The sequence below is a fragment of the Aotus nancymaae genome, unplaced genomic scaffold (genome assembly GCF_030222135.1).
Source record: "Aotus nancymaae isolate 86718 unplaced genomic scaffold, 86718_ANA_hifiasm-v0.15.2.pri h1tg000036l, whole genome shotgun sequence".
In the NCBI taxonomy this organism is placed as follows: domain Eukaryota; kingdom Metazoa; phylum Chordata; class Mammalia; order Primates; family Aotidae; genus Aotus; species Aotus nancymaae.
Window position 1 is genome coordinate 11,338,814 of NW_026988450.1, and position 26,912 is coordinate 11,365,725.

Sequence of the window (26,912 nt, forward strand, 5' to 3'; positions counted from 1 at the left end):
CAGGAGTGGAGAGGCTGGGGATCTGTGCAGTGCTTTGTTCCAGGAATGCCATATGAATAGCCCTCATTCATGGAAGGCTTCAGATCTAGTCTTTTGATGTTAATTAAAAATAAGGCTACTCCTGTGCAGCCAATGTTTGGCATATGAATGGTAACAGTGCTAGATGTAAATATTTTTGTCACAGTTTTGTAACCACACTTTGCCATTTCCTCACTGTTGGACACCAGAAACTATTATACACAAGGGAAGTATCCAGGACCTCTCTCCACTTTCAGAGGCATTCCCTGGTGCTGTCCCCATGTGATCCAGGGCTACCAATAGATCTCAACCTTTAGCAAGCCCCCACTTTTCCTCGCACTGCCTAGCCCTAGTCCTTTCCCTCACTGCCCAAGACTAGACAACGAACCTTCTTTGCTACCATTTCAGGGATATCTGGTGTGATTTTCATTTGTATTTAATGCTTCCATTATTACCACCTTTACTCAACACATCTAAAAACTCCGAACATATACTTATTCCACCTGTCTTCCATTTCTATAACTTATTCTGCATCACAAAATCCCTCCAAACTGGGACTATGTCATTGAAGTCATTCATTTTACAATTATAACAACAATCACATTTATTATTTGCTTTGTGCCAGGCACTCTACTGCTTTACATAAATGATCTCATTCTGTCACAACTAACTGCAACTAAGTATCTGCTTACATTTGCTAGTAGCACTTAAATAAGGATATTGTTGGTGATTTTTGAAAGAAATGTCTTAACATATCAAAGAAGTGGAATCAACAGAATAATATATTTTTAAGTCTTACAAAGTGTACAACACTAAAGTAATATAGGATACCATTAAATTTCTATTTATGGGAAGTAAAGCTATTCCTGGTACATGGTGCTGATCTTTTTATCCTATTTCTTATACCTTTCTCAAATTCCTATAAACCACAGCTTTGAATATGTCAAATAAATATAACTTGAACCATACATTCAGTTAAATCCTTTAACTATGTAGTAATATATAAAGTACTATGTTGCTGCATTCATGCCAAAAATGTTTTCCATGGCAATCCAGCCTAACAATAACTGTGGTATGGGTGCTGAAAAAAATGAGACATAATTTTACTCATCATTCACTTTGCGTTTTGAAGCTCAATGCTGTTCTTAATCAAAACTCTTATTTTATTATCAAGAATTACACTAGTCTCTAAAACGAGTGAATTTTCTGTTGGAAACAGGAAATGAAGAACTACTAACACTGGGAACGTGTTTTCCTTTCTCAGTATTAATACATGATATATATTCATATTAATAACAACTCTGGAAGCTAGTTTCATTCCCTCTACACATAAGCAATAAACAGCACGTGCAAATATGAATCCTAGCAGCAGTAATGTAGATATACAATATAGGGTTTCTTTGGAATACACAGCCATTTCTAATATTTCATTTCAGCAAGTGTATAGGCAACCATCACAGATGTCCATCAAGGCTGGATTAGATGAAGACAAACAATGCAGGCTTTGAGGATAAACTGAAGCTGCAGCTCAAAAGTTTCCTTTTCTCATCCACAGGCACCATAGGACCATTATCTTCCTCCTTTAGGCAAAAAGAATGAATCAATTATGTTACTGATATTCTTCCACAGCAGACTGAAAAGTCTTCTTACAGTACAAGAGATAGTAAAAACTAAAAATTTCATAAGAAAACATGGAAATTTCAAAAATTTCTTCATGCTCAAGTTTGTTATTTCTGCAATTTTTCCACAAAGTCTACCATAATTTTATTTCTATGGCAGAACCTATTAATGCAAAATTTCACATAAATAAATACTTTCAGCTGAAATAAATAATGCTTGAACTATTTTACAAACAAAAAAATTTGTACATCATGTCAAATAATAAATAAAAATAAAGCTTTAAGTTCCTGTCGTCATTTCAAGTATAATAATCACAGATGGATGGTAACTTAAGAGCACACAGATCCCTTACTCCTAATTCCCAAATGACTTACAATTCTGTTAAATAGATAAGTAATGCAGAACATATATATGACAATAGTACTTTTTTGAGATAACAAATAATGTGCTTCTCATAGAGGAAAACAACATCAGCTAAGATTTAATTCAATGATACTGAACTTTTTGACGTTGAACTAGCATTTGCAGCAATGGCAGTAGGAAACTGCCCGTCTCATTAGTTGCCTAAGGTAGGTAATAAATATCTATTAAAATTTAGAATGCATATACTTCTTGACCTGGAATTATACTTCTAAGAACTTACAATAGACACATAATTATCCAATCATACAAAGAGCCTAGTATAAGGATATTCACTGCAAAGAGAAACTGGCAACAAACTAAATGGCCTCCTTCTGGGCAATGTCCTTTGGAAAAAACAACAAAATAAATGGCCTCCTTTCCTTAATAAATTATATTACAATGGAATATTTCAGAATTATTCATATATAGTATGTACATATCTGTAGATTTACCTGCACACACATATATATACATATACATGTCTACATATGCATACATATAAACATAGATACATATATAGAATGTCTGGAACAATTTATTAGAAAATACTTATAATGCCGGGTGATACATTTCCAAACTATATACATATATATATATATATATATTTTTTTTTTCCTCCTACTCTTCCAGGACCAAACTACATTTCCAATATGATAGTCACAATAAAGTATTTTCAAATTTTTTCATTTTTTTAAATTGACAGATAAAATTGTAGATATTTATCATGTCAACAAAATGTTTTAAAATATATACACATTGTGCAAAGGCTAAATCAAGCTAATTAACATGTGTATTACCTCACATAGCTAAAAATCTACTCTTTCAGCACTTTTCAAGAAAATGACGTGAAACTGATGATCAAACTAGAAAATCACAGCAATTCAGATTTAATGGGGCCTACAGGTGACAATGCATGAATTTTCTGCAAAAGGAAACAACCTGGGGTCCAGTGTTTCCCAAGCTGTGTTCCATAAAACACTACAAGCTGGTTGAAAAAATGAATCCATGTTAAAAAACTATTGTATCAACTCTGTTAAACTATGGTTCTTTAATTCAAAACCATCTAAGAGGCTCTCATATGCTGATGTGCACTGCAAATCTCCAAAAAGAGAATATTACATCCAGAATTCTCCAGATATATGTGAACAGTCACCTCTTAATTTAACACACATTTTGGAGGACCAGTGCACTGCAGAACTCAATTGAAAAAGGTTAGTCTTAGAGTTTGAAATTTCATTATAAGATATAGCCAACCTCCTAAATATCAAGCTGCCACGGTCCAAAACATCAAATAAAAGATGGGTAGGCAAATACACAGTCATTCTAATCATATGAGGTCAGCTCTCAAGTCAAAGCAGATCCCTTTCAATATTTAGCATACATCCACAGTGCAACAGATGCACATACATGTTGGTGTCCTATCCATTTTTGAAACTCTCAGGGCATGATTCAGAGGGTTCTTGGTATATGCTGAATGAATTCTAATTTACCTATGCGTAGAATATCCTGGTGAATTTGCACACTCACTCAGCTAAAATCTCCCTCAGGGGAAACTCAACACCCTGTGCTATTGAGCTTTTCTTCCTTATATATTTTTCAAAGAAATGACACCTCCCTCCTGTGCCAAGGCTCTCTAAAGATGATCTTTAAAGTAGCTTTCCCAGCCTCAAAAATGTACACTTGATCTTATTGACTGCAAATACCAGATTAACTGAAAAAAAAAAAACTTTCAATCAATCACAACCTCGGGTTTGGATTTGGAATGAAGGATACCCTAGTCCAAATCCCACCTCTTCTACCCAATTTCTGTAAGATTTTAGGCAACTTACTTGCCTCTTCTGAGACTCAGATGATAATATCTACTTATTAGGGAACGTGTGGGACTGTAATGATGGCAGATATCATGTGCTGAGCATAGTACTAGGAGTAATAATTTTGGGTGATTTTAAAAACATCTCACTAGCTGAAAATTAAACTACAATACTGTGCCCCAACATAAATGTGAAGTATGGCCCATAATTTTCATAGAATGTGTCAGAAATTTACTTTTCAGTATTTTAGAGAAAGTTTTCATAGGATAAAGTCATGCTTGGTCTCATTTGTTCTGCATTCCTAAGCTCCAGCCATACACCTGACCCAAAGCACTCAGAAAATGTGTGTGTGCATGCATAAGAAAGTGAAAAATGACAGTAGCAATTGCTAATTCTATTTGTATCAAAATTATGCATGCATATAAAGACTTAAAGTTTTTAAATGTTATGAAACTATCTGTCGCTTGTCACCAATTTTCTTCTCCTTAACTTTTTTAGCTGATTATTTTAACACTAAAGAGCTAAATGGCATGATTGTATTGCTACCTTTCAATTTTCTGCTTCAGTATTATGTATCAATTTTTTCCTGTGCAGAATGAAGATTTGACCCTCTTTCCTCCTGTCAACATCATGCACACAGACATGCATGTGTGCAAACACACACACAACCACCCCAAATGAACCCTTCCCATCTTCCCATCACCCCATCCTCCAAATATGGCTATACAGTAAATTTAGTTGGATCAATATGCAGTTTCTATTACTGTAATAATGTAAAAGTATTCAGAGGAGAACTACATGTGTTAATTTTTCTTTCCTGCACAACATTTTGTTGTCTCTGGAATGATAAATACCTTGGGTTTTTCCACCTAAGTGTTCTGTGTGCTCATAACCAATTCAATGCACAAATACCTACCCATTGCCTAACTCTCCTCTCAAGAAGGCAAGAAGGGAAGATGTGAATTATCAACTTCACCGTTCCTGAAGAAAGCTCATCTAGAACCTTCTCACCTGCTAACATCTGGACTGACTGCCTGGTTTGCCTATGAACTCATTCCACTGCCATTCTGGGCATCCATTCATTCCTCTGGTTTTTCTGTTTTGCTGGCTCTCCTATTTCCTGGATCCCACATCTTTTTTCCTTGGCTTACTCCCTTTTGGTGTGGCATATCAAGTAGCTTCTGGGAAATAAATTTTTGATGGTTTTGATATCTAAAAATGACTACTGTACCCACACATTGGGTAAAACGTTTGACGAGGTGAGGATTTTGGTGGGTTATAATTTTCCCTCAGAGTTTTGAAGATCATGCTCACTGCTTTAGCTTCCAGTGTTGCTTTTGAGAAGTCTGATGTTAGAATTCCAGATTCCTTGATTTTGACCTGTTTGTTGTTTTAGTTTTTGCCACTCTGGAATTTCTCCCTCCATGTTCTGAAGTTTCACAATGATGGTGTCTTGGTGTGTGTTTTGATCTACTGTGCTGGGAATTCAGTGGGTTCTTTCATTTTGTAACTTATGCTCATGAGTTCTAGGGAAATGCTTTGGGTAATTTTGTTGCCTAATTCCTCTCCTCCACTTTCTCTGTTCTCTCTCTAGCTTATCATGTGGATGATGGACATCTTAGACTGGTTCTCTAATTTGCTTACATTATTGTATTTTTCATCAGTTTCCCTTTTACTCTAATTTCTGAGCAATTTCTTCAATTCTGCCTTTTGATTCTTCTGTAGAAGTTCTCATTCCTGCTATCATGTTTTCAGTTTACAAAAGCTCTTCGTTTTCTAAATATTCCTTTTCTTAATATCACCTTGTTTTTTTGTGGATGCAATTTATTTCCTTACCTCTCCAAATACATGAATGACAACGTTTTTACAGTTTTTCTCTTTTACAAAGTATTTATATCTTTTAACTCACCTTATTGTCTGTTTTGGGGTTCTTTCATTTATAGTTCTTCTTCAAATATCTTTAATTGTTCATATCTAGGACTGGCAAACAACCACAACAACAAAACCAGAGTGGAGGCTGAAGGCACAGTGGAGGCCTCTTTATTATACCCTCACCACCGGATGAGCCCACTGGTCCACTTCTGCAGAGAAGTCACCTGTGCTTGTGAGACCCTTCCCAGAAGACACTTCCAGCTTCATCTGGAGAATAGGCGCCTTTCTGCCAGTATATGGGAAGATTACATGAGGTCTGAGGATGTTATTTACTCACTCAATTGTGTCTATTTCCCCTAGTACTGAGTCTCTCTCTTCATTATCTCCAGAAGACAAATATCTCCAGTCCACCAAAGCTTTGGAGAGGACTCAGAGATAAGTGCTTCTCAAATAGCTTTCAACCAACACAGATGACTTCCGCTTCCTTTTACTCCACCTTCCAGATGATATCTGTTGCCAGCTATTCCTGGGAATTTGAGAGATTCTTTTATGTAAATGGGTTTGTTCCTCACATCTGCTAAATCTGTTACAAGACCATCTGCTTCCAGCTTCCAAACTATTGTGGCTGTTGTCTCCTCTCTTGCTTTCTGTATCCTTGTGAGTCAATGCACTTAAAAAGAATCTCTTTCCTGTTATTTTAATGCAGTCTGTGGTAGAAAAAAAATTAATTGCCTATCTTCAATTGATGGTCATTATTTGAAATAAAAGTTCATTTTTATGTCTTTGTGTATTTTCTAAAGTTCCTACAGTAACTATATTACTTAGTAATCAGAATATAAATTTATTTGGTAAAACAATCTAAAGAAGCAGCACTTTGAAAATATAAAGGTAAGGCTGAACTTCTCCCACTGGAATTTTCTCTAAATACTCATTTATTTACATTTAAATAATAAGGTAGCTTACTCATAAAGAGAAATTTTCTATTATACAGTGATCACTGTTCATAATGATGACCTCAAAGTATGGCCATGTCCTAAGGAGTTTTCTAAATAGTCAGCTATTTCAATATAATTATAGCAGATGCTATCTTTCACATGACTTTTTCTGAACCTTGAATTATCTTTTATGAAGAGGCCCAAGGGAGTGAGTGCAAAACAAATCACTACTGGAGAATTTCCTGAAAAGCTACCAAAAATAAAAAAGCACGTGTACACACACATCTTACTCCTCAGAGGCCCCTGCAGGTCACAGTGCAGATGTAAGTTCCAGTGATTTTGGCTCAGCTCATTGGTAACTCACCAAAGTGAGCTATCAATCTTTATCCCTCGTTAAGTAAAATAATTCAGTGTAAAATCTCCAAAATAGGGCCTTTTAAGAAACAGCAATATGCCAGAAATAAGAACTCTCTTCTTCAAAGGGGGCTCTTTCTCCTGTAAACAAGTGGAACACTTCCTCAGGCAGTTTGCACATGCTGCTCTGACCTGGAGTTAGCTGTGTGCCTGATTTACCCCTGACAACAGGCTGTGAGCTGTTTCAGGGGAGAGCTGACCTCTGGTTATGTTTATATTTTCACTTAGCCCCTAGAATACTGCCATACACCAAACAGAAGGTTAAAAATAAATGCCCTTCCATTACAAGCAAGGGCATATAGACACCTTCTTTTTCAACCTTCTCACTCATGACAGCATTAGGTCATGAGAAGAAAATAGAGAACGGACAAAGAGGAAGAGGTCAGGAGGATCAAACACTTTCGAGATCCAAAAGAGAAAAGAGAAACACGCCACTGGATTTGGAAATAGAAATCCAAGCATATCAGACATTTGTAAAAGGGTGCCAGATATCCCTGTTAATTATTTAACACTATTCTGGAGTACTAGATAACGTAATGAAATAAGAATTAAAATCAGAAAGAAGATAAAACTGTCACTATTGATGGATGTTATCAATGTCTATCGAGAAAACTCTAAATCAGTGGAAATCTTATTGAAAACTATCTAAAGGTTAATAAGCAAGCCATTATTTTATCAGTTAAATGAAAAACTGACCAATGGAAAAATACAATGGAAAAATCTATAACTAGTCAAAATCTATAATGATAATAATAGCAATTGCTCACATTTAATGCTAATCCTCTACAAAGCACCGTGATGCACATTTTACCATAGCTCATGAAATCCTTACAGCATCCCTGGGGGATTATAACTCAGTATATCCACTTCATGGATGAGGAAACTAGGGCTGAAAGAGAATCAACAGTTTGCCCAAGTTGTGGAGCAGCAAACAGAGGTGCTGTGTTCCCATCAAGCCATACTCCAGCTGACTCCAGAGCCCAAATATGCAACTTGGAGTAAATACTGTGAGAAGAGAGAATTATATGTATGGCAGATGTAAAAAACTTTAATAAGCATAGACACATGCATTTTTCCTTAATACACAGATTCAATATTGCAAGGAATTAATTCTCCTTAATCACTCTATAAATAAAATGCAAATTAAAAATCCTAATAGGATTCCTTTTCCTCTTTTCTATATTTTTGTCTTTCATTTTCTTTTTTTCAACCTCTCTTTATTTTGCTCTTTATTTCCATTCTCCTGATAAAAAGATTTTATGGTTTATCTGGAAAATTTACCATGTAAAAACAGCCAGAAAAATCCTGCACAAGACATTCGTAAATGTCTTCTGACCAAACACTGAAATATACACTAATGCCACCTACATTGTGGTTGATGCACATGAATAGACAGATTAATGGAACAGAATAGGGAAATCAGGAATAAAATCAAGTATTTAAAGAATGTGAAACAATGGAAGGAGCCATTTTTAATGAGATTGTCAAGGATGAAAAATTTTAAATATTCAACACTGGTGAGGGTGAAAGGTAGAGTCTGACACATAGCTACTGGGAACATAAACATACAGTTCTTGGGAAAAGCAATCTGCATATGTATTACAATAAAACTCTTTGACCCAGTAATGTCATTTCTAAGAAATTTTTAAGGAAATAGGTAAGTTAACCACAATATTATTGATTACAGCTCATCAAAGTTTGGTATATAGTTAAAAGCAATGTATGTAAAACCTTTTTTTTTTTTTTGAGACAGAGTCTCACTCTTTCACCAGGCACCAGGCTGGAGTGCAGTGGTGTGATCTCAGCTCACTGCAACCTCTACCTCCCAGATTCAAGCAATTCTCCTGACTCAGCCTCCCAAGTAGCGGGACTACAGACGCACACGCCACCACACCCAGATAATTTTTGTATTTTAGTAGAGACGGGTTTCACTATGTTGGCCAGGATGATCTCAATCTCTTGACCTCATAATCTGCCGGCCTCAGCTTCCCAAAGTGCTGGGATTATAGGCATGAGCCACCGTGCCCAGCCATAAAACCATTTTAAAAATAACTATTCAATGACATGAAAAGATATATCATCAAGCTGACTGAAAAACAGCATGCATAGCATAATCTCATAAGGAACATCACATATCTACATAAACACATGAGACACATATATAAAGAGACATCAGTGGACAACCATAAGGATAAAGGTAACATTTTTGAATTCCTACATTGTGAACAAAAAACAAATGTTAATTAAGCTCTTTAATTGCATTATCTCATTGTTACTGTCACAACCACCCTATGAGGTAAATACCATTATAGCCTTAAGTGATGAAACAAGAGACAGATATCAGTTAACCTATTCAAGATCACACAACTAATTACTGGTGGAGTCAGAATGGAACCTCGCCATCCCCCCTGAGCTCCAGGGCCTCCATATCCACCACAACTCCCAGTGCTGGGGATGCTATCACTAAGAGGAGAGTTTGAGAGATGTTTGCTGCTGCTCCATTTTATTCTACACTGTTTGAATATTCTACTATGAACATGTGCTATTGTGGAGACAAGGAAATAAAAAGCAAATAGAGAAGTCAAAGGTGACCTTTGCCATGGCCATTTCAATAGGCAGAAGGAGATGAACACATTTCAATAAACTGAAAAGTAAAAAGATGAGAAAGAGGTGCAGAGTATATTGAACGATTGATAAAAAATGGCAAAAATACCATCTATAAAACACCCAATCAACAGCGCAAGCATAAATCAGCATAACCCTTGTAGAGGGTACTTCAGCAATATGTTACCAAAATATGAAAACGTATGTGTTCTTTCTTCCCAGGAATGTCATTCCCAGGGATTTATCTACAAGAGATAAGAAAGCAACAATAAACAAAGTACATAATGTTCTGCACTTTGCTGTTATGAAACGTGGTGTAGTGAAGAGCCCAGCGTTGGGAGTGGGGCTCACTTGGGTCTGAATTCTTGCTCTGCACTTTATTGGCTGTGACCTTCAGCAAGTCACTCCATGCCTCTCAGCCTCAGTTTCTTTATCTCTAAAATGAAAATAAAAATAGGGGCCTCACAGGACTGTTGTGAGGATTAAATGAGACAAAATACAGCATCATGTCTGAAATATAAGAAAGCATTTGTTCTTTTTGTCTCATCACTCACTAATATGTGTAACTTAGAATGAATAAATAAGCTTTGATCAAAACTCAAGGATAAGTCATAGAAGTTTGTAATATTATAAAACACTAAACTTAGCTTTTAAAGTTATTCAGAAGTAAACCTGTGTTATGATACTTTGACACTTTCTCCATCTCAATAAGCACTAAACTAATTAGGAAAACTGTTTTACACACTACAGTGAGTCACATTTTTCTTCCTTCTTCTCTAATCCCTGGTGTGTTGTAAGGGTGATTGACTATCTAATTACTTCTTAATTGAATGCACATATTATACATTTTTCACTAGTTCAAGCTTAATGTTTTTACTCCAGAAATCAAAGTCAATGAAATTAAGTTGAATTGGGATTTGGGCAACTATTATAATGAGAGGAGGTTTGTATTATATCTAATTATAAGTAAATGTGTGTTTTAGCCTGATTTCCTATGGAAATATTTCAGGTACAGGAATGTTCCACACACAACCAATTTAGATGATTAATAACACTGTTATTCTTATTTACCATCCTTTATTCCTCGTTACATTGATTTTATTGCTAAGATTCACTAAATATAATCATTCTTTAAAGAAAAGATGTGCCTTTAGAGAACCATTGTTTGTACCCATACTAAAATCCAAATGAACATTCTTATCTGCAAAAAACTGCCTAAGTTTCTCTGCAACATAAAGGCTGTACGAATTTTCACAGGCTGCTAACAAAAGGAAAACAAAAATCTTGGAATGCTGCATATACAATCAGTTATATTCATGAAAAAATATTTATTTACAAAAAAACTAAAAATATTACCAACAAAATAGTATTCCAATTCAGTTAACACTCTACAGGTAGAATATCTCATAAAGATTTTTTTTCCCTTTGGGCATTATGCAGGAGAAAACAATGCTGAAGGAGATATTATCAGACAACAAAGGCTTATTGCTTCAGTTTTTTTCTAGGTATGTGGAGTAACCATCTGGAATAATTTAGTTGAAGATCTCTTCAGGCAAAAACTAGATTAAAGAACTTCTTGAGATACAATTCAACTCCATGCTCCTAAGATGTCTCTGAAAATATGTTCTCTGGACAAGCCCTAAAGACATTTATGAGTTTCTAATAAAACTCATAAAAGAATGAGCAATAAGAATTCAGAGCAATAAAAGCAGTAAGATCTCAGAAATTCTGAAGGGGTTTTAAGAAGCACTGAAATGGAGAACAGATCCATCTGAAACCAATGCAGTTTGATAGTTTTAACAATTAATTTATTACCTGGTGTTACCTGGTGGCAAACTTCTTGATTGGAGAAGCTTCCATATTATCCAACAAATATTTCATATTCTGGACATTACCTAGATTATTTTAGATAATCTCGGCATTATCTAGATTATTTTAGCTTTGTATCTAATGAAAACAAGTTTTAACTGCAACGTTTGAGTAAAACTGAAGTAGTCCAAAGGATGAGGCCAACCTATATGTACCAACATAAAAATATCCCAAAGACCTTTAGTTAAAGTGAAATTTTTTGTTCTTAGTATATTTTTGTTAAGAATATTTTAAAATAGCATGTTTCTCACCCTTCTGAGGGTTGTCAGTGTTTACCTTTCTCTTACATGGTTTCTTCTCTAACCAAAACTCCTACATTGAAATCTTAACCACTAAGGTGATGAGGTGAGGCCTTAGAGAGGTGATTAGATTGATCATGTGGGCAGAACCCTTGTGATTGGGATTACTGCCCTTATAAAAGAGACCCCAGAAAACTAGAGGGCCTCTTCTACCATGTGAGGACACAGTGAGAAGGCACCATTCTACAAACCAAGAAGGGGGCCCTCACCAGACAGCAAACCTGCTGGTGCCTCAATCTTGGACTTCCTAGCCTCTAGAACTGTGAGAAACAAATTTCTGTTGTTTAGATGTTAGTTTATGGCATTTTGTTATAGAAGCCCAAATGGAAGACATGTGACCCTTTCCCTTCTTCGGGAGATGGCTTCCATCCCAAATAAGGGGCTCAGGGTAAATTACTCTACACTATCATAATCCTTTCCTCACCCTTATGCAATTTCATTTCCATGCTGAGATTTTAAATTCTCTAGCTTTTGCTGTATGTAAGCAATCTGCTATACATGAGCATCAGAACCATAACCTATATGTAAATGAGACAAAAATATTAACAAGAAGGAAAATCAGGAGATGTCAGTAATTTTATCATGTTTCTGTGTTTCCTTGATAATTGCTAACACCTAGCTACATGTCAGTAAATCTAATGTAGATCAATGTTCCAGGGCCCATTTTTAAAAGACTTCATACTAAATAGCTCAGATATTTAAATCAAATGCCAATAATACTACCTTATTTTGTGAATGACGATAACAAACCACAACACTCCTTCCCATCAATCACATCACTCATACTGTGCTCAGATGTGGATTCAAAATCCTTCTCAACACTCTCCGGACAGCCGGTACCAATCAACCAGAGCTGGTATGCAAGTTTGAGGGCTGTATGCCATCTTGTCTTTTATTTTATTATTTTATATTATTTTGTATTTTATAAATCTTGCCATAACAGTCCTATGTAGAAGAGAGGGGAGATGTTCTCGCAACAATCAAGAGGCGATGATGCTAACTTTATGGGTTGTGATGACAAAGATGGAAACACATAGATGGCTTTGAGAGCTATCAGAAGCCAATCCTCAGAACTGGATGATAAATTGGAAATATGGGGTTAGGTAAAGAAGAGAAGTGTCATGCATGACTCAGGTTTCAAAGAAAACTGAAAGAGGCAGATCTGTGAAGGAAGACCATAAACTCAATCTTGTATATGTTGGGTTTGAGATGTCTTTGACACATCCAAAAGGCAAGTTCTACAGACAGTTGGTCATTCGACTCTAGGAGTAAATTGAGAGACCTAGTCCAGGAATGTAAATGAATCGTGTAGTTAGTGGTGACAAGCTGTGAGTATGGATGAGTTCACCTCCAGAGACAGCCCCAAAGGCTGAAACGTGAGGACTCCAACATTAAGTAGCCTCCCAAAAGGACATTCATGCAGCATGCAGAGGTTGAAAGGTGGTGCAGGTAGAAAGAAAACTGTGTATACAGACACCAAAATAAGAGTATGGCAAGAAGCCAGGCAGTTTCAGAAGATGCTGAGAGATCCAGTAAAATGAGCTCTGAAAATGCCCCTTAAAACTTACTACCCTTCAAAAAGTTATCATTTTTTGGTGAGAAAAAAAAATAAACATTCCTTTTGTCGCATCATTAAATAACAATAAAATATCTAAAATATGTAAAAGACAACATACGAACAGTCACACTTTCATAATTTCCAAATAATTCCAAGCTAAATCTGAAGTTCACAGAAGTAAATACTTTCATTTAATTGACAAATATTTATTTGTAAGATACCAGATGAGGCTCTAGATTGGTCAACTAGGTTTACTTCATTATTTTCAACCTAGAAGTTTTAAATTTCATCTTGTACTTTAATGCAATTACAATCATCTCCTTGAAAGCTAAAAGCTGTTCAGAATCAGAATTGACTGATAAAACAAAATAAATATCTGCCTAAATTTTTAAGGGCATTACTTTTAGATGACTATTTCCATCAGTTTCATTGGTTGCATGGTTTAATAGCTTTATATACTTGGGGAAGACAAAATTTCTGGGACTCAGTTTCTTTATTGATAAAATTTTCAAAAAGCAATGTCCATCTTGAAGAGCTGTTCTGAGGTGAAATGAGACATACATGAACCGCCTGTCATAGTGCTTGACACAGACGACTACAATTTATTAAAAACAAATTATTATTACTACTGGAGAGTTTCCACGAAGGGTTCATCAGGCTTTAACTCAAATATAAGATTTTAAAAATATATTTTAATTTATTCTTACTTCATGCTGTATGTAAGATAGCTTAACAAGATCTCAGGACACATCCAGGATCTGGCCTTCCATCCCTAAATAGCATGTGGAGGAGAGGCTGGGGCATCTGTGGGCTCTGGTCCCTATCAGTAGGCTCTATCATATTCCCTATTTCAGGTAGATCCAAGATCACAACGAATGCTTTGAATCATTCCAAAGCACTTACCAAAACATATTCTGCAGTCTCGTACTGTTCTCTGGTTAAATAAATTTGTGAAATGCTGCATACTATACCATACCCTCTTGGAGATTCACATAGAACCTTCATATTAAAGGTTCTCAGAAGCCTTGCATGAAGAAAACCTGTTTAATGCAGTATGTTACAAACTTATTTGACTCTACTACATACACATTTATAGTCTGGTGGAGTAAGTGAAACTAACACTGCTAGGTGCATTAGAAAACAAAAAATAATTAAAAAACTAAACTAACATGGTACTAAACTCAGAAAGCAAAGAAACATTAGTAAGGCCAGAAAAAGACTTCATGGAGGTAAACCCTGGTCTTCAAATATCAACAGCATTTAAATAGAGACCAGAGAGAAAAACATTGTAGACTTTAAGTTGGTAGATTTCTAGGAGAGATCTAAAAAAGGCAGAAAGCTAAAACAAATTGTCTAAGATTAGAGATATAAAAAAGAAAAATGAGATGCTTACAAACAGCAAGCTGAAGGTCAGGTAAAATTTTACTGAAAGAAAAGGATAATTTCCGTGATCGTCGCTACTCTTACACAGTCTAACATGAACTCTTTGTATCTACCTAGTAACAATCTAGTTTTTAACACAGGCTCAATTCCTTAATCTCTTATTTTAATCTGACTGAGGCAGATTTGTAGGCAATTTTCTGAGTTTTTTCCAATTAAAAAAATATTAATCTCAGTATAAATCCTATTTTGATTCTATTTTTCCTCTATTTTTAAGACTTTTAATCATAATGAAATGCTGACATAAAAGTTTTATTTGATACTATTGCTTCTATAATACCCTCTTTTATGAGGTACAGAAAATATAAAAACAAATTTATTCAATGCTTTTTTTAAAGTATCTCCTTATACTCCTGATAAAAGTATAGATCATTTCCAATTATTTCTGCACTTGGGTTTTTTCAGCATTTTTAGTAATTTCCACGGATAAATTTTTAAGCTTTATGTTTCCAGTTGGAGGTTTACTAACAAAACCTCATTTATAAAGAAGCATTCATTTCATTTTCCTCATTTACCTGCTGCCTGTTCTCTCTTTTCCATGAAAAAGTTAATAGAGACTTAGGAAAGCATAATCATCATAAAACCAGAGAACTATAATATCCAGTGCTCGAAGACACCTTGTGAGGTCTATTGGAACATTTTCCCAACCCCAGTCCAGGCAGGTTCCTACCTAAACCACCTAGGAACCCCAAGTTTAATGCCTCAGTCTTCCTTGAAAACTCACTCCAAGACTTAAACTACCTACCTACAGGAAGTCTTTCTTGTAGCCTCTAGAAATAAATTCTTCCTGAGCTAATCCAAAGCCTTTTGCTGATACTTAAAAGACATTTTTTTATGTCCGCTTCCACATTTTGAGCATCCATGAGGTAAAAGGCATGAAACACAAGTTTAGATGACAAACTGGTCATAGTGATTTCCTTATGGAAAAATATATTCTTTAGGTTTAAAATCATGAAATCTACTCTATTTAGGGTGTCAGAACATACTAACATTCAACATACGAGTTGGCTCATGACCACAAAGCATTCTTCCTCCCAAACACAATTGTGTTTGAATTCACAGTGGGAGGAAAAAATCATTCTAAAATTTTTATGTATGATAAATTATTAACATTTCTAAAACATAAAAAAGAAAAGAGACATTTTGAAGCAGGAATTATTCTCATTCAGTAATCTTGACGAGAGCTCACACAGCTCTTGTGTTTTTCATTAGCGGGTTAATTTTTATATCACATAATCAAAACGTAAAAGATATTTTGAGCATCCTTGGTGTTTTGGCATTTTACTGAAATCATTTTGAGATCTGGTAGGAAATCCATTCCAGTTGGAGGAAATTCTATGAGATATAATAAATAGAAAACAGCTGTATCTACAGAGCCTTCAATTCTCACCCTAATGCTGTGTACCATGTTAAATTATCAGAGTGAGGAGAGTCCAAGTTCTACTGGCTGAAAATATGGCTTTGAGCTTTCCATTTAATCTGGAAGGATAATAGCTTTCACCTACTTGATCATTCAGAGTCAACATTCTCACGTCCCCCGCACAAGCACCAGCTTCTCTATAATGCCTTATCCTTTTCTAACCTATAACTCTTTTAGGTTATCAAAGAAGACTGATATGAAATTGATACTAGCTACAGTTTTATTAAAGCTAAGAAGACAATATTACTAACTGCAAAAGTACAAGTAGGGAAGAGTTCGACAGAGTCAAGGATAATATCAAAGATCCCCCCAAAAAATAAAAGCAAGTTTGACAATGGGACTATTTGGAGATGCCTGCTGAATAACCCCATTTTTCTGGCATTGTTTCTTTCCTAATCTATTTAGGGCATACTTATTTGTCCACCGCTAAGGGGGAAACAAAGAGAAACTATTTAAAGAGCCATGTGACATTGCTTCTTATAGAAAATAATTCTAATTCCTTATAGTTACTGTAAACATGTATACAGCTTAACAATATGTAGGTCACAGGCAAGACACTCTTTGGGCAGTCAGAATAGCCTTTTAAAAATGGGCTAACACTTAATGAAATAAAAAGGCCAATAATCATATAATCACTTTGTTGGAAAAGTAGTACCAATGTCATGATAACAAAAGCAACAAGTAAACTGACCTTAAACTTGTCATATTATTTGTTCATTGTTATCAAAATACATTTAGTTCTCTGCATCATATAGAAAATTCAATGAGTACATGATCATTTAATATCCATAGGCCCCCATAAATCTGAACAAGCACCACTGAACCACAGAATTTCCAGCACCTGGGTGAGTTACATGCTAATTCTTTAAACAAGTGTAATACAAAATCATAGTTCATACTTCTGAAATGGTAATATAAAAAGTCACAGATTACTCATGGGAATAATAAGGCTTGGCTATCAAAGTCTTCCAGGTGCCCAGATATGTCATTTTTCAAAAATTTGTCATTTTAAGTCCAAAAACTAGTTATTTCAGTAAAACATAACTGAAATAAATGTGAATTATTTTAAACATTTTTTAGAGAACAACTAACTACCAGAGAAATGTCTTTTCCTTTTTAGTTCCAAGAGCTTAAATGAAACATTCATGCATTAAATTCAAAGTCTGACTGTCAAATCATTTCACTTTAATAAAAATTTGAATTACATGCCTTAGGGCATTATTAAATATCAAATAAAAAGTACACACACATAAGCCTGATTCCCAATATAAATTTTATATGGAACTCTGAGTAGATTTGTATTACACATTTCAAGATAAAAGGATAAGAAATGTATTCATAAAAAAATGAAATCAGAATTAGAGTCACCTTAGAATTCCTGTACCATTCTTAGGAATTTGGAAGCAAATTACCCCCTTTAAGAAATCTCAGCCACCAAGATGAGAAGACAAAAAGAACATAAATCCATCTTCCTTTTAAAAATAGTGCCTAAATGAACTCAAAATTTTGAAAAACTACACAATATTCAGCTATCATATAAAGAATATGAAGTATGTGAAATATGCAAAATCTCATAAACAACATTTCTCTCTCTCTCTGTGTGTGTGCATGTGTGTGTGTGTGTATGCATAAGAAAAAGAAAATAATAATAATTGCTATTTAGATATTTAGAGAATGGCAACTCTAGTCTAGGACCAGATACAAACCAAACATTCAAGGGAATAATATTCCTTCATTAAAAGTGTCATTTACAGTTATTGACATTCACAGGGAATATACTAATTAAACCTATACTGTAGAAATGCATAAATTCACGCTTCGCAACCCTCATCCCACCCCCGCTGCCTCTTGGCTTCTCCTCTGAATCCATCCTTCCCCTTCCCTCTGCTCCTATGCCATCTTCCCTGCTGCCCTCCCCCTCCTAGTTCCTGCCCCATTCATCATTAAATGATAAGAGCAAGTCATGGGTATACAGCAGCTCTAAATCGCCACCTCCTTCTTTCTTCCTTCCCATTGCAGCACAAAGAGTGCCGATCCTCTCAGCAAAAGCCAGTCTCCCTGTGTGCTTAGGATTTCATCCCTTTCAACTTTTTAGACTTCACTGCTCCAGCTCCTCCCAGAAGCAGCACCTTCAGCCTCTCTCCATCTACTTGCTCCTTCCCCACGCTCCAGTATATAGACAAGTTAAAAATCTGGAGACAATAGATGCCAGAGAGGATGTGGAGAAATAGGAACACTTTTACACTATTGATGGGAGTGTAAATTAGTTCAACCATTGTGGAAGACAGTGTGGCGATTCCTCAAGGACCTAGAAATAGAAATTCCATTTGACTCAGCAATCCCATTACTGGGTATATACCCAAAAGATTATAAATCGTTCTATTATAAAGACACATGCACATATATGTTCATTGAGGCACTGTTTACAATAGCAAAGACCTGGAACCAACCCAAATGTCTGTCAGTGATAGACTGGACAAAGAAAATGTGGCACATATACACCATGGAATACTATGCAGCCATAAAAAACGGTAAGTTTGTGTCCTTTGTAGGGGCATGGATGAATCTGGAAACCATCATTCTCAGCAAACTGACATAAGAACAGAAAACCAAACACCACATGTTCTCACTCATAGGTGGGTGTTGTACAGTGAGAACACACAGGCACAGGGAAGGGAACATCACACACTGGGGTCTGTTGGGAGGGGGGAGCTAGGGGAGGGACAGCAGAGGGTAGGGAAGTTGGGGAGGGATAACACTGGGAGAAACGCCTGATGTAAGTGACGGGGGGGATGGAGACAGCAAACCACATGGCACGTAGGTACCTATGCAACAATCCTGCAAGATCTGCACATGTACCCCAGAACTTAAAGTACAATTAAAGCAAAAAAAAAGATAGGAAAAAAAAGATTTCCTCAATCCTACCCACTCTCTGCTGCTGAGGCCTCCTGCCCCACCCCAGTCCAGCCCATCAAGGTGGCTGTGACCTGGAGTCTCCAGCTCCTGCTTTCCTATGGTCTTCGGCCTGCTGCAACTGCGTCCCTCCTTGATGTACCACTTGACCACCAGTGTAGCGACTCTCTTTAACCTCTGCCCATATCATGGTAAAGAAAAGGAGCTCTGCCAGTCAAGCTGCCTGGATCTTTCAGCTCTGCTGCTCAGTAACTGCATTACATTGGGCAGTGACCTAACTTCTCTCTGTCTTGCCTAACTTGTATGTAAAACCTCCCACAAGATTTCATGCACACTTAGTGAAGTCAGAACATTATATGAACATGTACATATACAATGTCTATGTCCAATACTCCCATATTTCAACCCATCCTGTTTTATGATCTCCACTCTTGAAATTCTAATGACTTTCATGACCAGAGTCCACTACTGGAGTTTGTGGTTGACAGGCATCTCTCACTCCCTGTGCTACAGCTCAACTCTTTATCTTCAACCAAACAGGGCCTCCCCACAGCCTTCCTACTGCCACTCAGTGGCATTCCATCTAGGGTTTCCAAAGCGTAAATCCCCGGAAGTTATCTTTCACACTTCCATCTCCCTCTATCCCTCATCTAATTCATCATTAGCTATAACCTGCAATTTCTATTTCATACACATCAGCTTCTCTCCACCTCCACTGCTCCTATTCTAGTGTCCAAGACTCCACGTCTATCACCTTGGTTACCCAGCAGACTTCTTCGTTTTTCCATTTTGTTTTATTTTGTTTGAGACAAGGTCTGACTCTGTCACCCAGGCTGGAGTACAGTGGTGCAATTTCAGCTGACTGCAGCCTCCACCTTCTGGGCTCAAGTGATCCTCCCATCTCAGCCTCCTGAATAGCTGGGACTACAAGTAGATGCCACCATGCCCAGCTAATTTTTAAATTGTCTACAGAGAAGAGATTTCACTGCTTCCCTAGGATCTATTCCAACAGATGCTTTCCCCTTGGGAAGCTGTGGTTTGCCAGTGATGTACAATGACCGATGTACTCTTTGGCAACTGACAAGGTAAAGAAATAATCCAATATATAGTCGTTTTTATATTTTATCTCTTCCACGTGTGTGATATTTTATTTTGTTAGATCCTTAAGAGTAAGGAATACATACAGTGAATTTGATATATTAAAATACATAGATTATGTTTCACCATATTCAGATGATTAATAAGTGCTTCTCACTTTATCAAATAAACAACGCTTCCATAGAACAAGTATTTCGATGCAGGCCAGATAGGCTCCCTACCCTGAGAAACAAGAGAATCAATTCTGCAGAAGACAAGTAGGGTCCGCAGTGAGGCTCACACGCTCCCCAAGCCCCTTCCTGTGTGCTCCTTGGTCACTGGGACATGACTGGTGCTGCTTCAAAGGGACAACACGGTAAGTTACTAAAGAGGTCCTTGCACGTCACTTTTTCTGGGTCTCAGGGTGTCTTTCCTTATGAAAGCCAGCAAAATTTGGAATTTAGGGCTACTCTGATAGGAAAATATAATCATAGTTTTTCTTTAATACTGCATAAAATTAAAATAACTACCTGACCTATAATTAACAGAGCTCAAGAATGTGTCATAAATTTTATCAAGATGAAGTACATGTGCTTTATTATTAAATTACCAGGATCACCATAAGTGTACCTTTGGTATGCTAGGTTTAAGTAGCTGTGTACCTAATTTTCCTTACGTAATCTGGACATACCCTCATAAAGACAGACTTGTTCCTGTCCTCTTTGGCTACTGAAATGCAGCTCTAATGACTCTGTCACTAAGAGGCTGAGTGGGTCGAAAGTTGTCTCCCAAAATCCCATCACAGCCTTCCACAAGTTCTGCCCCCTTAACATGCGTCCTCAGCCTTCGAAATTCTTCTATCTGAAAATAAAAGCAGAAGAAAATAGATTAATACATTAAAAAGATTGGAGTTTCGTAAAGGACATGCATAAAATATGTATAAATTACAATTTAAAAAGAGAAAATTAAAATTAAGCTTCAAAAAGAAAAAAAGCAGACTTCATTCTTCCAGACCTAAGACATTAGACAGGATACTTTCAAGAGATGACAGCAGAAGCAGACACATCAAGGTCTCTGAACAACTTGAACAGACACAGAAATCTGCTGCATTTGTTGATGTAAAAATGATACACACCTCTCTCAAAAAGGTCTTATGCCTATCTATAACATAGTAAGAGTGAACAAATGAATGTGTTCTTCTTTTTATTTTTTTTTTTGAGACGGAGTTTCGCTCTTGTTACCCAGGCTGGAGTGCAATGGCGTGATCTCAGCTCACTGCAACCTCCGCCTCCTGGGTTCAGGCAATTCTCCTGCCTCAGCCTCCTGAGTAGGTGGGATTACAGGCATGCGCCACCATGACCAGCTAATTTTTTGTATTTTTAGTAGAGACGGGGTTTCACCATGTTGACCAGGATGGTCTCAATCTCTTGACCTCGTGATCTACCCGCCTCGGCCTCCCAAAGTGCTGGATGAATGTGTTCTTAAATGCTTCCCAAGTATACTTTAATTAACAGATTCTTATGTTACTGTATGTAAACACTGATTAAATCTTAGATTTATTAGGTGGATTCAAGGTTTCCCTTCATCAAAAGACTTTTGCCACTTTTTCAGCCCTCTGGAGAGCATGGGTCTAAAAAATATCTATGATTTTCCAAAAGTCTGAGTCCAACTTCTGGTCTTCACAATACTGATTTTCAAGTTCATTTCCCTTTCTTGGGTGGCCTCTCCAGGTCCCATGGCTTCCCCACTATAACTGAAGAGGTTCTCAGAGTCCTCAGGGACCTTGCCCACAAGCCTCCCTGCAGTTTCTCTAAGAACCCAGAGCCTGCCAGACGTGACTCTCTGGGAAGTATTAATATTTAAGCAACAAGCAAAGGTGATGAGCATTCCCCAGGCTCATTCCCATCTATGAACTGATTTACCTATAGGGTTCATCATCTATTAATTCATTTAAGTACCACATAGTCACATGACACATTCTCCATTCCTTATACAGAAGAGGAAACTGAGACTGGAACAGTTTTAAAGTTTCCATATTAGCTAGTGGAGAAGTCTGACAATTCCAAGTCTATCTGCTCTATTCTCATTTCCACAGCCACCTCTTCAGGAAATCTAGTCAACTCAGTATAATCTATCTCCTGCATATATCCCAGGGTATTGAGCAAATGTGATTTAGGCAACATCAATCCACCAAAAGTTCACCATCTGTGTATCAAGGGATTATATCTACAAAGATCCTTAATTTGACCCAGCCATAGAATTCTGCCATTCATAAAGAGAAATGAAATGCAAGACAGCAACTAATTCAGGAGTTCCAGCAAAAGTCATGAAACACCTAGAGACTTAGGGGGCCCATGAAAGCCCTGAATGATACACAAATGTTTACATGTGAATTTTTCTCAGAAGAGGCTCCCTGACTCCAAGAGTCGAATCCCACAACATTCTAATTCAATACACTCATACACAGAGTTGGAGAAAAATTAAACGGCTAGTTCAATTAGAACCCGGGTCAGAAAGCCAGCTTCCTTTTTGCTGGTTTTTGGGGTTTTTTTTTCTCTGCACTCATATGCATGCAAAGAAAGATGACTTCAAATGTCTTATTTTTTCCATGTCCATGTCGCTGAACACTGATTGATTTCCCTTAATGAGATTAAGCCTGACCCAACTGGGATTGTCCTGTTTAGTTTTTTATAATATCTATATGTTGTATTTACATAGAGGAGCCAGTCAGAAAAGCAATCAGTTGTTTAATCTGCTTGATGGTTTTTCACTAGATCTTCTTCAGGTGTTAGAATGAAAATACGAGTAGCACCTACTGCTTGTTGCATCTGAAAAACTTCTAGAGCTGAAGATGCATGAGAATCTCTTATTATTTGCTTTCACCTTAAAGTTTTCCCTAAGTACAGAGTGAAAAGAAAACTGGTCAGTTTGAGAGAATCTTATGCTTTTTCAAAAAGAAGAATATAACAGTGACAGCACTGGACTCTGCACCCAAAGGCCAATTCCTGCCTGCTTTGCCACCTAAGACCCAAACGACCAAAGGACTTCACTTCTTCAAGCCTCAGTTTCCACATGTATATAACAGAGATGATAACAGTATTCACAAGGATAGTCTAAGAAATAAGAAAGAATATTCTTGAAAATCACTCAGCATAGTTCCAGGCCAATAGGAAGTGTCTGACAAATACTAGCATTTCTATTTCACAACTTCTTTTGAAGTCAAACCTTTAGCATTTTGAGATAAATATTTAGCTACAGTTTTATATGCAGAAAGTATTTATAATAAACCAAAAATTCACTGAGGAAATTTAAAGTCATCTCTCCTAGCATTTATTTTCCGTGTAATCATAATTAATACCTGCAACCTGAGCCTATGAGGCATGCACAGGTCACCGAGGAGCAATGTGGGCTAGAAACTTTACTGCCTCAACATATGAAAGACTCCATTTTTTATTGGCTTTGAAGATTATTTTAAAGCTGGGTTAATTTTATATTTATGCATTCTGAACTGGAGACAAACCTTTCAAGCCCCAGGCCTCACCCTGAAGCACATTCTGTGAAAACAACTTCTTCCAGAAGAGATGATCTGAATCAACAGCCAGCCAGTCCCAAATGACTACACTCTCAGAGAAAACTATTTCACAAGCAATGTTTTTCTCTGATCACAGCAGTGCTTTGAAGAATTCAAACATCAACAGAGATGGAGGGGAACATGTGTCTTTCTGAAGCGCCAATTTTCCTAAAGCAACCACCCCCAAAACCCTTTAGTCACTTCAAATGGTTTCAAGTGCATACTAAATCAGCCACACTGAAATGAGAGATTGTGATACATGAACAGAATAATATTTCGGGACAGAAATCTTTAACAAAACTCCAATGTCAGGGCCTTCCAGAAACCATTATTATCACATATATCTGCAGGTATAAGTGAATCCACCGTTAGTGCCATTCCACTTTAACATAGTATTGATTTTTAACCAATTTAAGAGAAAACTGAATGCGGGGCACTGACATTGAACATTTCATGGATAAGTCTCCGTCTTCTGAAGGTATTAGATTGAAAAGCCACTGTCCTTTGAACTGGAGATGCACTGCAATTGGTCTAAGACATTTATTCCAGTCTTCACTGCCTCGCAAACCAAATTATCCACTAGAAGTTCAGCTTTAAAACTGCTTCTTTACTAATGCATTCAAAGCGCTAATTTCCAGGGTTTGCAGTTTAGTGCTATGTAACTTTCAGGGGTCCCCAAGTTCTAATAGATTTTTTTTTTACTTACATTTCATGTGTCATCATGTTAAAAGAGAAATACAATACATAAAGGTCAGTATGCTCTCCCCAGCAACCCATCCGTGGCACTTATGTTTTCCCTGTCTTGACTGTAATGAACATGGGAGTGCAGATATCTTTTCAAGACACTGACTTCAACTCCTTTCAGTCTATATCCAGAAGACGAAATCCGCCAGACATGAAAACATAAGTATGGTATGAACTCACTCATATGTGGAATCTAAAATGGTCGAACTCTTAGAAGCAGAGAGAAGAATGGCAGCTGCCAAGAGCTGGCAGGAAGCAGAAATGGGGATGTAATGGTTAAAGGGTACAAAGTTGCAGTTATGCAAGATAAATAAGTCCTCGAGGTCTCCTATACCGCACGGTGCCTACAGTTAACAACACTGCATTGTATACTTTAAATTGCTAAGATGGTAGATCTTATGTTAAGTGTTCTTAGCCCACAAAATATTACAACAACAAAGGACATGGGAGGAAGATTTGGGAGGTGACAGATATTTTACGGTTTGATAAAACAGTTCTTTATAAAAGTGGTGCTTTCCTTTTCTTTTATTATCAATAACAATACAAGAGTAAGAATAATATGATTCCTTATGATACTAATCAAATTAATAAGTAAAAAGCAAATTGTACTTAAACACTCCATACATGTATACAGAGAGAGGTACAGACAAACACAGAGACAGGACTCTGCACCTTTCACATACTGCAGCCTTGTTCTTGCCTCATTTCTCTTTGACCCCATTATATAATGTTCATATAAAACCAATGCTTCCTCTTCCTTACTGACCTCTCATTTATGAACCAGCTCTCACTCTTCGTGACTCCTTAATCTGATCTTTTTAATTTTTTTGAGGCAGAGAGTAGGAAGAACACTCACTCCCCAGTAACACCGATGTCAACGGTCCTGATGCCATCCCCAGCCTCAAGGAACCCCAGCCCCAGACGGTGTCTGCTCTCATAACCTCAAGAGAGTTTTTGAGCCACACAGATTTAAACATACTCAAGAATTACAGATTAGAGAGCTCACAATCACAGGGAAAGTGCTGTCTATCACTAAAGACACTAAGAAAATACATATAAAAATCTCTACAAGCAATTTAAAATAACACATTTTAAGAAAGTGAAGAAACAGTCTCCCCAGAAAGAAGATCCTTGATTTATACTGTTCAGGATGGCAGCCACTAGGCCCACGTGGCCACCAAGCATTTGAAATGTGGCCTGTCCAATTTGAGATGTGCTGGAAGTGCAGAATACACACTGCAAGCCAAAGACTCAGTATAAAATAAGAATGGAAGAAATCTCATCATTGACTTTTTACCTTGACTACACGCTTAAATGATAGTATTTTACACATATTGGGTTAAATACACTATTTGAATTAGTTTCTTAACTTTATCTGTTTCTTTTGTTTTTTTTTTTTTTTTTTTTTGCCATGGCTACTAGAAAGTTTAATATGTGGATCACATCATGTTTCCACTGGATAGGACTCACCTAGCACTGCCATTCACACTCACCTTCAGGACCTCAGCATTCTCGGGTTAGAGCACTGATCTCAATTACATGTAGAGACGAATGCAGGTAGATACGAAACAGTGGTTCTCAAAGTATCCTCCCAGAATAAAAGTGTAAGTTGTCAGCAACTACCCCAGGCCTACAGAATCAGCAACTCAGGGGTGGAACCCGGCAATCCCTTTAACAAGCCCTCAGGGGATTCTGACACACGCTCAAGTCTGAGAACCACGGATGTCTTCCTCTGTTTTGTGCTGCTATAACAGAATAGCTGAAACTGGATAATTTATAAAGAACAGAAATGTATTTTCTCACAGTTCTGGAGGCTGGAAGCTCAAGATCAAAGCGTCTGGCATTCGGCGAGGGGATTCTTGATGCGTCCTCATGTGGCAGAAGGCAGGAGGGCAAGCGAGCCAACAAGGGAATGCTATGTGAAGCCTCTTTCTTAAGGGTCTTAATCCATTAACAAGGGAAGGGCCCTCATGGCCTAAACACCTCTTAATGGTCCCACCTTTTAATACATCACATTGGCAACACCTGAGTTTTGGAGGGGACGCGTTCAAACCATAGAGATGGGCATAGAAGAAAATCTACAACAAATGTTCCCAATCATTTGAAATTAGTTTCAAACATGACCATGCTGTGGCCCTACAGCAACCTGGACTTTAGGGAAACAGCTCCTCCAATTCCCTATGGAGCATGAAGACCTCTGAGAAAGGCCTGCTGCTTTGTGGGTGAGGTCAGACTTCCTCAGTTATCCAGGGCCAGATGTGCTCTAGATCCCATAGGCTGAGCACATGCCAGGCACTAACTCGGGCTGTCAGGATGTAAAGAGTCCTACTTTCCAACCCACAGGA

General features: G+C 37.1%; 1 protein-coding gene across 2 annotated transcripts in view; it reads right to left on the minus strand.

Moving 5' to 3' along the window:
* Positions 1 to 782: 782 nt before the first annotated feature.
* The window catches only part of CA8 (carbonic anhydrase 8), a 94,092-nt gene continuing 67,962 nt past the window's right edge, over positions 783 to 26,912 (minus strand). Inside the window, exons 8-9 of one of the 2 annotated variants that reach the window (XM_012463735.3) lie at positions 20,944 to 21,113; positions 783 to 1,598 (exon numbers count right to left, since the gene is read on the minus strand). In XM_012463735.3, coding sequence (XP_012319158.1) covers positions 20,979 to 21,113 — 135 coding nt within the window. In that variant the 3' untranslated portion in view covers positions 783 to 1,598; positions 20,944 to 20,978. Of the gene's footprint in view, positions 1,599 to 20,817; positions 21,114 to 26,912 lie in introns of those variants that run through there. The other variant, XM_064384222.1, reaches the window with a different exon arrangement.